Raw genomic sequence first — 13,933 nt, 5'->3', positions numbered from 1 at the left:
GGGCCTACCCCCGCTATGTGTAACGCTACGCGACCCAAGAGAGGATTTAACATAAAGGAGCTCCAAAGGAGTTTTATAAGAGGTCCCACAAACGGAACGAATGTCGATCCCTACTATGACTGCTAGTGAGTACCTGACAATGACTATCTGACTGTGTACATTGTTACCTACGGAACTGAATTACCTATGTAACCTAATCATTGTGTATTATTGTGTGTATGGCCATTGGCTGCAATAAATAAATAATTATTATTAATTATTTTCACATTTCTTAGACCAATGTTACAAAGTGGAGGACGGTAGGTTACCCAAGAAAATAACAGACCCAGCCATTTAGGTTAAGAGAAGTAGGGGAAGACCAATGTGACAATGGTTAGACTCGGTGTTGGATAATTTAATGACGAGAGATATGGTACTAAACGGGCCTAGAGCTAGTTGCAAATGGAGGATTTTGAAGGCATTTAGTTAATTCACAAAAGCTTGCAGACTGAATGCTGAAAAGTATAACTGTCCATAATGAAGATGTGTGGTGATGTTTATGCATTACATAAATATACGTATGTGAATAAATTAAATTATTATATAATTGTTATATTGTGATTAGCATAAATTTTCACTTAATCTACAAAAATTATCATTAACTATAATTAACTACATGCCTACAGAACCTGTAACATTACATATTGCTATATACCTATTACATATTCCTTATAATTAATTACAGACTGAGAATTGGCAACAGTTTCAATTAAAATGTTATCAAATAACTAAATCAAACTTACAAGAATAATGCTTTCCCATGCCATCCATCGAATTGGTAGGACTTCTCCACCATCTCCGCAATAATAATCAGCTGAGTAAAGGCTGTGACATGTTCCGATGTCCGACACCTTAATCTCATATCGATGTCCAACGAGACAATTTCTGCGCACACACACAAACAGACATACAAAACAATAATGCATCTGATCATACACTCATAATGTGTGTTCTTTTAACATTTATTAGTTCATGCAGGATAAAAGAAATGAAATGCAGTATCACAGCTTTCCTTACAACATAATGTTTTCATGAACTTAAATGCAATGTATGTACATGTCTTGAAACTAGTTCAATATCCAATTCCATCAGTATCAATAAAAAATATATTCTTCTTTTGGTTTTATGCATGTTAAATGAAACAAACTACTAGAAAACTTCATATTTCCAGATATATTACTTCATTTTCACTGTAAACCATGACTGTTTTAATGATGCAAAATGGTTTCCTCGTTCTGATTTTATCAAGTAAACTATGACTTAAAGCTCAAATTTGCAGGAGCTTTACTATAACTTCTGAGGAAGTAGAGTGCTGCCCTCCTCACAATACATCAAATTTTCCAACAGTTTGATTTTTCTCACATGGATAAATCCACCATCTCCACAATAATAATCAGCTGAGTAAAAGCTGTGACATGTTCCAATGTCCGACAGCTTGATCTCATATCGATTTCCAATGAGACAATTTCTGCACGCGTGAGAGAGAGAGACACACGCACACACGCGCGCGCGCGCGACACGATGAATTACCTAAAATTTTCACAATAAATATTTCTGAAATGGAAGGTGCTATTGATGTGTCCTTTCCACAGAAATGAAATGTAACCAAGGGATCATAATCGTAGCCCATACACAGATTTTAATAATTACTAGAATGTGTCTTATTTTAGAAAGTTGCATTTTGATCACATGGAAAAATGCCTATTGACATTAACTCTTTCACTCCGCCGTAGCGAGTATGGTGGCGTGACCCTGTGAATGCGAGCAGCGAGTGGTTCACCGAGTCCACTGTACGGGATACTTGTCTCGCTCTGCTCTCCAGTCCGCAGACTGCTCGTGACGTGAGGAGAGGACAGGCAGAGTTTAAAAGTATTTTATTTGTAATGCGTATTCGGTGAAATGCTTATGACTATATGTTTAGCAGTTTTCATCCTTCTCACACAGAAGAGTTATGATACTCATGTTAAAAACAGCGGTACCTGTCAAGATGGCGACTACTGTGTGTGAGTCTGTGATATCCGTAGTGGATAATGGTGTAAGGTGCAGTGAAAAATGTGGCAAATGCAGAAGAGTAGTTAAAAATGGGATTCTGTGTCGTAAGTGTGATGAATGGTACCATTTTCGTTGTGGAAATATTGTAAATAGGACTGATATTGAAGAAAGTGTGTGGCTGTGTCCCGAGTGTAAACAAACTGACAGTGAGGCAGAACAACAAGGAAGAGGGACTTACGAAACTATAATTAAAATTTTAGGAGTGCTACAAGAAGACTTATGCGCTCAGAAACATGAAAATGAAAGCTTAAAGACAGAATACAGAAACTGGAAGATAAAGAAGACATTGGAGAAGAAAAATCGCCGTGGACGGAAGTGACGCGTAGCCATTTTAGGCCTAATGTTAAACATATGGGAGAGTCTACGTACAAATTAAAACGGGGGGAAAAACTCTTTGCGGTGCCAAAATAGATTTCAGTTATTACAACAAGTTCAAGAAGAAGACACACCAAGTTTTCCAAATAATTTTAAATCCAGTGGAGGTAACCTACAGAAGAAGAAAACCAACCGAAAGTCAAGATCGCAAAAAATTCATCTCTACGCAGACAGTCAAGGGCGGGGTATGGCAGAAGGCATCAAGGATGGGGTGCATAATCCAGAAAGTGAGGTTTTAGGACTAATAAAACCAGGTGCCAAAAGTGAAGACGTCCATTCAAGTTGTGATCCTGTGTTAGAGAAGGACAATTATGCGGTGATTGTGAGTGGTACAAATGACATTGCTGCAAATGAAGGTGAGGAACTAATTACGACCCTCAGAGGTAAAATTTCCAAACTACCTGACTCAAAAGTAATTGTAGTTAATGTGCCACCCAGGTATAACCTTTTAGAGGATTCGTGTGTGAACAAAGCTGTACATGATGTAAATATAAAAATCAAGAGATTATGTAAGAGTTTTAGAAATGTCTATGTAGTAGATACTTTAGGTCTTGGCAGGCATATGTTCACTAGGCATGGGTTACATCTGAATGGTAATGGAAAAGCAACTCTCTGTAGACAAATTGCTACAATTATCAACAGAGATTTGCAAACTATTCTGTACTTAAGAAAACCCATACCACTAAACTGGCACATACAGGGAAACTTCTCAGAAACCCAGATCCTTAAATCAAGATATATGTACAAGGGTCTGGGTTCCAGGGACGTTCTCAACTCATGAGTCAAATGTTACCCAACTGCAACAGTCAAGTGTTAGGGAGGAAGGGGGTCTGAGATTGCTCTTAGTAAACTGTAGTAAATAAACAATTAGAATTCGGTACACTGATGGAATCTTGTGAGATTGATGTGGAGATAGGAGTGGAATCATGGTTGAGAGAAGGGGTGGGTAATACAGAAGTATTTCCAGAAGGGTATACAGTCTATCGTAGAGACCGAGGAGATAAAATGGGAGGGGGGTGTTTATTCTAGTGAAGGAAACTTATTGTTCACATGAATGGTTTACTGATGAAAGGGATGAAATATTAGGGATAAAATTAGTTTGTGATAATATGAAGGAGGTGGGAATTATAGGAACATATAGGCCTGGAAGAGAGGAAAGAGACATGGAAATATTTGAGAAAATAATAGATTATACTCATAAAAACAATAATGACATGGTAATAATTGGGGGAGATCTAAACTTGCCTGAAGTTGAGTGGAATGGAGCTGCAAGTGAAGCCCATGAACAGAAACTGGCAAATAAGTTAATTTGGGAGGGAGGATTTACACAAGTAGTACAAGAACCAACTCGTCTCAATAACATGTTAGATGTATTCTTGGTTAAACTATGGGAAATTGTTGATAAAACTGAGGTAATTGAAGGAATAGGTGACCATAAGGCTGTAATAATGGATGTAGGACTCGTACCAAAAATGTTTAATAAGAGGATCACACAAGACAAGAAATTATACAGAAAAACTAAAGTTGATGAATTTGGGACTTACCTTAAATCACAATTCAGTTGTTGGATAAGTGAAGGGAATAATGTGGATACACTTTGGGCTAAATTTAAAGGAATCATTTGGGAAGGAGAGAAGAGATTTGTACCTGTTAAGAAGAGTAAAATGACCTCAGACCCTGTTTATTATACAAGGGAAATAAGAAAATTAAAAAGAAAATGTAGAATAGTAAACAGGAAAATCAAAGAGGGTAGGGAGAATAAAGAAACTAGAAAACAGCTAATGAGGGAACTGAATAGAGTGAAAAAGAAAGCAAAAGAGAATTATATTAATGGCATACTTCAAGAGGGTAATGACCACAAAGGGAAATAGAAGAGGCAGTATTCATATAATAGGAATCAAAAAGGAAAAGGAATCCAAATTCCTACAATGGTGGGAGAAGGGGGTGAACACTATTTAACAGATACTGAGAAAGCAAATCTATTTAGTAGGGAATTCAGAGATTCAGTAGAAGATTGTCAGGAGTTGGAAACCATAACAGAAGATAGAGAGGGAGAGACACAGAGAGAAACAAGAAGCTTCTCATTCACAAATGAAGATATTTTCAGAGAAATCCAACTGCTTCAGCAAGGAAAAGCAGCAGGAAGTGATCAAATTACTGGGGAGGTATTAAAGACAATGGGGTGGTACATAGTGCCTTATTTAAAATTTCTCTTGGACTATGTCATAAATAATATTATAATACCAAAGGAATGGAAGGAATCTATAATAATACCCATTTATAAAGTAAAGGGTGATAAAAGGAAACCAGAGAACTACAGACCAATCAATTTGTAAAATACTGGAGAGTTTAATAGCAAAGTACATCAGAGGGATATGTGACTATAAAAATTGGTTCATGAGGAGCCAGTATGGATTTAGAAAGAAATTTTCTTGTGAGGCACAACTGGTGGGATTTCAGCAGGGCATATCAGATCAGTTGGATTCAGGAGGCCAGTTAGATTGCATAGCCATAGATCTTTCCAAAGCCTTTGATAGAGTGGAACATGGAATATTATTAAAGAAATTGGAGGGAATAGGATTGGACCTAAGGGTTATACATTGGATAAGAACATTTCTAAATTCAAGGGTTCAGAAAGTTAAAGTAGGAAATAATGTATCACAGGAACAGAAAGTTTGGAAGGGAATTGCAAAGGGTAGTATAATCGATCTGTTACTTTTCTTAATATACGCAAATGATTTAGGGAACAATATAACATCAAAAATAAGATTGTATGCAGATGACATAATTGTTTATAGGGAAATAAATAATACTGAGGATTGTTCAGAATTACAAAGGGACCTTGAGAGTATCCAACAATGGGTTGAAGAAAATAATATGAAGGTTAATGGAGGCAAATCAACTGTTACAACATTTACAAACAGGTGCTTTAAAACCCAATTTGAATATACTTTGGATGAGTTAGTTATCCTAAAAGATGGCAAGTGCAAATACTTAGGTGTGAGATTTGAAAGTAATTTGCACTGGAAGGGTCATGTTGATGACATTGTTGGGAAAGCATACAGATCATTACATGTCATAATGAGGCTACTTAAAGGATGCAACAAAGAATTAAAAGAGAAAAGTTACTTAAGTATGGTTCGTCCATTATTGGAGAATTCAAACAGTGTTTGGGAACCTCACCAAGAATACCTAATAAAAGAACTAGATGGTGTGCAGAGGAAAGCAGCAAGATTTGTTACAGGGGATTTCAGGAGGAAGAGTAGTGTATCAGAAATGTTAAAGGAACTTGGGTGGGAAACTTTAAGTAAGAGAAGGGAGAAAACTAGACTTATAGGGTTATATAGAGCCTATACAGGAGAAGAAGCATGGAGAGATATCCGTGAGGGGCTTCAGTTGGAAAGTAATTATATTGGCAGAACTGACCACAAGTACAAAATTAGAAGGAATTTTAGCAGAAGTGATTGGGGTAAATTTTCATTCACTGGGAAGGGTGTGAAGGATTGGAACAGTTTACCAGGGGTAGTGTATGATCCTTTTCCAAAATCTGTACAGATATTCAAGAAGAGAATAAACAGCAACAGAAAAAATAAATGAAATGTTAGAGGGCATTTGACCAGTGCAGGATATTATAAATAAAAAATGTGTGCGATTAAATTAATTCCATCCCCTGGTCTATGGAGTTGGGACAGCCCATGTAGGGGTGAAGTACAGTGGGGACTTCGAGGGCCCTGGGACCGCTACGGTAGCTGCGAAGGCCCTTCAGGAACTCTGAAAAGTGGTGGCAAAAGGGGCTCTGGTTAAGACGCAGCAGGTCATTTTGCTACTTAGGTTCCAAAATAGGTATAATATAAATATGTAAATAAATACACTGTTAATTTTAATCTTATACCAGTTGTATAGTTTTATTAGAAGTAATTTCACATAATGTATTTGAGTTGACTATGTTTGTAAGTATAGGAGATATCATAAGTAGAATTTTGTAAACAATATAAATTTATTAAGGATGATGTGTGTGTTTAACAAAAAAAAAATTATTAACGTATATTGTATAATATTGTATTCTAGGAAAATTTTCTTAGTCTCTTGTTAATTAAAAATTTAGTGCTTGACAATAATGTATTTTAGTGTACCATTTGCTACCAGGGTAGACACCTCATTTGCAAATAAAGAGATTTAGATTTGATTTTGAGATAATTATTTGAAACTGGAAATGTAACATCTATAAAACTTAACAGTAGGAAATGAGTGACTGGATATGAGGGTGAAATTAATGATCTAGCTGCTGTTGCTACAGATCTCCATGTTAGTTCCCATGAAATCACACAAGGAAATGGTATAAATCAGGCAAGTATACTATGCATTCTCCACCATAACAAGTTCCACCTGTATCATACTTTTCTCTATCAAGGGAAGCATTGAAGCAATTTTGAGAATCTTTTAAATGTGGGCATTAAGATAAGATATACCAGGTTTATCATGTATCTTGTTTAGTGATGTAGCAACATTTACAAATCACTGCCAAAAACCTGCAAAACATGCCCTATTGTTTTGTAAACAATCCCCTTTGATTGCATCAGGTGGGGACATCAGCATCCATGGAGTTTAATTGTGTGGAGTGGAACAGTGAGCTATCAGCAAACTAATAGGCCATTTTTTCATAGAAGGAACACAAGATTCTCAAAAGTATCTCAACCTCCCAACAGAAGAACTTCCACGGATGTTAGAAAATGTTTCACTGCAGACTCGGAGGAATATTTGCTACCAGCATGATGGCTGTCCAGCACATAGTGCACGCTGTACTACAGCTTGCCTTTACAAATTGTTTCCAAATTGTTGAATTGGATGAAGGAGACTTCCTTTGTTAGCCAGTCCGTCCGTCCGTCCGTCCGTCCGTCCATCCATCCATCCATCCATCCATCCATCCATCCATCCATCCATCCATCCATCCATCCATCCATCCATCAATCAATCACTACTGCTCTGCAAATTTAGTGCAGTAGCCCAGGTGGCAGATTTTCTACTGTTGTTTTCCTAGCCTTTTCTTAAATGATTTCAAAAAATTGGAAATTTATTGAACATCTCCCTTGGTAAGTTATTCCAATCCCTAACTCCCCTTCCTATAAATGAATATTTGCCCCAATTGGTCCTCTTGAATTCCAACTTTATCTTCATATTGTGATCTTTCCTACTTTTAAAGACACCATCCAAACTTATTCGTCTAAATTTTTCTCTGGGAAAAGCTAAAAGACACTGTTTACAAGGAAGTGCCAACTACGGTACATCAGATGAATTGAAATTTCTGATGAAATGCTAGAAAATGTGCATCAGTCTTTACATGGCAGACTGGAAGCTTGTACTGACGTTGGTATGCATCATTTTGAACACAATCCTTGAAGACCAAATCTCTGTCTTCTTCAGAATCCAAAGAATTTGTTTATTCAGTTTTCTCTTATGTTGGCACTGACACATGGAGCAGACAACTGCCGGTATTTACAATTTTCAAACTACAATAACTCATAAACTACTTGAACTAGAATGCTATAAAATAGCACCACTAACATTCTAATTTACTCTAGTTTTATTCTGTTTATATCAATACGCATGGTTCCATTTGAAAAAAGTAACTTTCAAAAATAATACTCATTCTAATAATTATTAAAATCTATGTATGGGCTAAAGCTATGCACTCTTTGTTACTCGTCATTTCTGTGAAAACAGCCCATCAATAGCACCTTCCATTTCAGAAATATTTGGGGTGCAAATTTTAGGTGATTCACCCTCTGTATCAAAGAAGTTCAATATTGACTGAAAAATACATAATTATCTCACACAGATACATTTTATATGCATTTAATACCTGTGATGGATCTCTTTTTTTAATTTATGTACAGTTTAAACAGAAACACAAGGTTGCACAAATGGTTTCAAGATAATGTCACAAAATTAAGCTACAAAATGTTGTACACATGGTCACACCAACACACTTAAACAATAAAAATTTGTAAAACTCATGGCACAACAGCCTCGCAAGGCCTTGGAATACCAAGTGACCGCTGCTCAGCCCGGAGGCCTGCATATTGTGAGATGTTATGTGGTCAGCATGACAAGTCCTCTCGGCCATTATTCTTGGCTTTCTAGACCAGGTCTGCTATCTCACCATCAGATAGCTCCTCCATTGCAATCATATAGGCTGAGTGGATCTTGAATCAGCCCTCAGAATCAGGTAAAAATTCCTGATATGGCCAGGAATTGAACCCGGGGCCTCCGGGTAAGAGGCAGGCATACTACCTCTACACGGCAGAGCTGGCACACATAAACATTGATTTAGTGAAATGTGGATGTTCAGGTTGCTGCGACTACTTATTTGATGAACCTATTCTCAGAGTATGGCTCATTTATTTAGGAAGAAGAAAATCTTTATCTGCAGAGTGTTGAGAAGATTTTGAGAACAATGATTTTGAATCATAAATCTACATTTGGCCTATATATATGAACCAGAATAGTAAGTCCTCTATATTACTGTAAGTCCAGCCTTCACTTCCAATGGACTCCCTCAGGTTTTAAGAAGTAAATCTGCACCAAAATTCAGTTAACTTATAGAATTTTCATTTACCCCTGACACTGCTATTACTGACACTACAGAGGGGCCCAGAAAAATGTAGACACCCTTTGATAGTCAATATTAATGGAACAAAATAACATACCATTACAATTCTTGCATGGGGGGAGGTTATTTTTTGTGTTCAAAGAAATCCACATTAGTGGCCAAACACCATCGATGCCCCTGAACAGGTAACCGAAATACGGCCGTCAGTGTTGCTGATGTGATAGCCACACAGTACGCCTTGATGGTTTCTCGTAGCTCATTCATTGTAGCTGGCTTCTGTCGATAAACTTCATTTTTCAAGGTCTCCCATAAGTAGAAGTCAAGAGGTGTAAGGTCTGGAGACCATGGTGGGTACTCTACAGCTCCTCTTCAACCTATCCATCATCCAGGTAGATTTTCATCCAAGTAGGCTCTGATATATCTGTGGTAGTGAGGCAGAGAGCCATCTTGTTGTAGGTAAAAATCTTTCATTTCCAAACATCTCTCGGATGGCAGGTAAAATCGATGTTTGCAGCATATGAATATAGATCTAACCAGTAACGGTACCATCAAAGGAAAATGGGTCAATCGAACTGTTCGATGACAGACCACACCACACATTAACATTGGGTAGATTAACATGTTTGTCCACATTAATTTGAGGATTTTCAGGAGTGCAGTACACGCAGTTGTGGCAGTTTGCAGTACCATTCAGTTTGAGTTGCACCTCGTCAGACCAGACAACCATCCTTGCAAACCATTCATCCTCGTGAAGCATGCCTTCAAACTACTTGCAGTACTCCATCCTTCAATCCGGGTCATCCTCGTTCATAGCGTGCAGCGATCTTGGAATGTACACTTCCAACTTTACAGCCTTCAGAAATCATCATACTGTTGACCGGCTTATCTGGCTTTCACGTGCATCCTGATAACAGATTTTTGAGGTGACCTAGTAAAATGTTGCAACACAGCAGTGCTAGAAGCTGGACTTGTGATCTTTTTGGTTGGCCAGACATTTTCTGTTACACATCCTGAACAGTACCGTCGACTTCAATTCTATCCCGGATGTGATAAATTGTTGTACAAGTTGGCTGAGTTTTGTTCACATTACGTCACTGCCATTGTACCTTCATCATATTTTTGTATTTCCAGTACCACTCCAATATGGCCTTGAGTAGTATAATGGGAGAGTTCGGCGGCCACCGCCACCTCCGGCTCCCAGTGGCCACCTCCACCTCCACCTCAGCCAGAGGCCTCCCAGTGGCCACCTCCACCTCAGCCAGAGGCCTCTTCCAGTGCTGCCAACTTAACCTAACTAGCGCGAAATTTGAATTTGTAAACAAAGCCACGTGCTTTTTGACAGCTGACATCGACAACAACGCATCGCTAACCTCAGTACTGCCATCTTGACGGGCCTAAACCTCAGTAGTGCCAACTTAACCTAACTAGCTCGAGATAAACAAAGCCACGTGTTTTTTGACAACCACGTGCTTTTTGACAGATTTGTAAACAAAGCCACGTGCTTTTTGACAGACAACAACGCATCGCAAACCTCAGTACTGCCATCTTGACGGGCCTAAACCTCACTAGTGCCAACTTAACCTCACTAGCATGAGGTAAACAAAGCCACGTGTTTTTTGACAGCCACGTGCTTTTTGACAGATTTGTAAACAAAGCCACGTGCTTTTTTGACAGACAACAACGCATCGCTAACCTCAGTACTGCCATCTTGACGGACCTAAACCTTAGTGGTACCAACTTAACCTCACTAGCGCGAGGTAAACAAAGCCACGTGCTTTTTGACAGCCACGTGCTGTTTTGACAGCTGTCATCCGCCATCTTTAAACCACAAAGCACTGTGCTGCCCTCTATATCGCAGTAGCTGCAAAATTCGTCACCTGTCATCGGCAGTGCTGCCATCTTGACGGGTCTAAACCTTAGTGCTACCAACTTAACCTCACTAGCGTGAGATAAACAAAGCCACGTGCAGCTGTCATCCACCATCTTTGAGCATCGTGCTGCCCTCTTTAGCTACTTACCTTTGAAATGTGGTACGTTATCCGCCATCTTGCATCCGAAACCTCAGTGCTGCGCTCTATGTAGTGGCGGCAAATTCCATGTGCTCTTGTTTGGAAACAAAGCCACGTGCAGCTGTCATCCACCATCTTTGAGCATCGTGCTGCCCTCTTTAGCTACTTACCTTTGAAATGTGGTACGTTATCCGCCATCTTGCATCCGAAACCTCAGTGCTGCGACCTATGTAGTGGCGGCAAATTCCATGTGCTCTTGTTTGGAAACAAAGCCACGTGCAGCTGTCATCCACCATCTTTAATCACCGTGCTGCCCTCTTTAGCTACTTACCTTTGACAGTTGTCATCCGCCATCTTGCATCGCCAACCTCAGTGCCGCACTCTATGTAGTGGCGGCAAATTCCACGTGCTCTTGTTTGGAAACAAATTCACGTGCTTTTTTGACAGCTGTCATCCGCCATCTTTGAGCACCGTGCTGCTATCATGCGGGCAATTTCGTTAGCTGTCATCCGCCATCTTTAATCCAGAGAGAACAGTGCTGCACTCTATGTGGTGGCGGTAAATTCCATGTGCTTTACAAACCTATGTGCTTTTCTGACAGCTGTCATCCACCATCTTTAATCACCGTGCTGCCATCTATGTGGTGGCGGTAAATTCCACATGCTTTACAAACCTATATGCTTTTCTGACAGCTGTCATCCGCCATCTTTAATCCAGAGAGAACAGTGCTGCCCTCTATGTGGTGGCGGCAAATTCCACGTGCTCTTGTTTGGAAACAAAGCCATGTGCAGCTGTCATCCGCCATCTTTGAGCACCGTGCTGCGAGCAATTTCGTCAGTTGTCATCCGCCATCTTTAATCTACAGAACACCGTGCTGCCCTCTTTATGGCTACTACCTTAAGCACGTAGTAGCGGGCAATTTGAAAAGTTCTGTTAGCTATCATCCGCCATCTTTAATCACCGTGCTGCCATCTTTAGCTAGATACCTTTGAAATGTGGCGGCGGATAATTTGAAAAATGCTTTTTGACAGCAGCTATCTTTGAGCACCGTGCTACCCTCTATGTGGTGGCAGCAAATTCTACATGCTTTACAAACCCACGCGCTTTTTTTTTGACAGCCATCTTTAAGCAACAGAGTACAGTGCTGCCCTCTTTGTTGTGGCGGCAAATTCCACGTGCTCTTGTTTGGAAACAAAGCCACATGCTCTTTTTGACGGCTGTCACCCGCCATCTTTAACCAACAGAGCACTATGCTGCGGGCAATTTCGTTAGCTGTCATCCGACATCTTTAATCAACAGAGCACCGTGCTGCCCTCATGCGGGGTAATTTCGTTAGCTGCCATCCGCCATCTTTAAACACCGTGCTGCCCTCTTTATGACTACTACCTTAAGCACGTAGTAGCGGGCAATTTCGTTAGCTGTCATCCGCTATCTTTGAGCACCGTGCTGCTCTCTGTAGTAGTGGGTAATTTGAAAAGTTCTGTTAGCTGTCATCCGCTATCTTTGAGCACCGTGCTGCCATCTATGTGGTGGCGGCAAATTCCACATGCTTTACAAACTCACGCGCAGCTGTCATCCACCATCTTACATCGCAAACCTCAGTGCTACACTCTATGTGGTAACGGATAATTTTAAAAAGAAAAATTCTACAGCAGCCATCTCTCGACGCTAATTGCACAAGATGGTAGCTATACATGACTCCTTAAAGGTGCTCATGCAAGATGATCGCTATACATAGACGCCCTTGGGATGCTTGCGCAAGATGGCGGTTATACAAGGCTCCTTATGAGGGATGCTTGCGCGAGATGGTGGTTGCTCTTATGAGGCGGCTCAAGGATCCATGGCTAGAGACGCCCTAAGGATGCTTGCGCAAGATGGCGGATGCAAGATGGCGGCTATACATAGCTCCTTATGAGACAGCCAGTACAACATGTGATCAGAACATTGATTGATGTGTTCAGAACACAAAATAAGTAGAATCGAACACTGTACTCGATACAACATGTGATTAAAACATTGTGTGGTGTGTTCAGAACACTAATCGAACGCTGTATTAGGGGATACCTTTGTTTAGATTGAAACATAACAAGACTAGAATTGAACACTGCACATTGATTGATGTGTTCAGAACACAAAATAAGTAGAATCGAACACTGTACTCGATGTCGTTAACTTCAACATGTGATTAAAACATTGGCTGGTGTGTTCAGAACACTACATAAGTAGAATCGAACGCTGTATTAGGGGATACCTTTGTTTAGATTGAAACATAACAAGACTAGAATTGAACACTGCACTCGATGTCGGAAGATCAGATTGAAAACATAACAAGACTAGAATTGAACACTGTACATTGATTGATGTGTTCAGAACACAAAATAAGTAGAATCGAACACTGTACTCGATGTCGTTAACTTCAACATGTGATTAAAACATTGTCTGGTGTGTTCAGAACACTACATAAGTAGAATCGAACGCTGTACTCGATGTCGTTACATGTGACCCGATACAACATGTTAGGGGATACCTTTATCCTAAGAACCGAACACTGTACAACATGTTAGGGGATACCTTTGTTTAGATTGAAACTAACAAGACTAGAATCGAACACTGCACTCGATGTCGTTACATGTGATCCGATACAACATGTTAGGGGATACCTTTGTTTAGATTGAAACATAGCAAGCCTAGAATCGAACATTGTTTGATGTGTTCAGTACAACTTCAATGATTAACATACGCACTGTACACATATCGCATAGCTAAAAACACACTGTGCACATATCGCATACCTAACACTTCAAATGATTTGCTTAGTACGAAAATAAAAATAAAAAATCTATACCGC

The 13,933-nt window shown here is 39.5% G+C and overlaps 1 protein-coding gene across 2 annotated transcripts in view; it reads right to left on the bottom strand.

Annotated features, from left to right (window-relative positions):
• Window positions 1–13,933, bottom strand: part of Ddr (discoidin domain-containing receptor 2) — a 2,443,951-nt gene that overhangs the window by 57,594 nt on the left and 2,372,424 nt on the right. For both annotated transcript variants that reach the window (XM_067140519.2, XM_067140518.2), the window contains one exon: window positions 783–924. In XM_067140519.2, the coding sequence (XP_066996620.1) occupies window positions 783–924 (142 nt within the window). The remainder of the gene's footprint in view (window positions 1–782; window positions 925–13,933) is intronic.

This window comes from Anabrus simplex, chromosome 2 (assembly GCF_040414725.1).
Source record: "Anabrus simplex isolate iqAnaSimp1 chromosome 2, ASM4041472v1, whole genome shotgun sequence".
Lineage (NCBI taxonomy): Eukaryota > Metazoa > Arthropoda > Insecta > Orthoptera > Tettigoniidae > Anabrus > Anabrus simplex.
The sequence above is the reverse complement of the archived record's forward strand: the minus strand, read 5'-3'. Positions and strand labels throughout refer to the sequence as shown.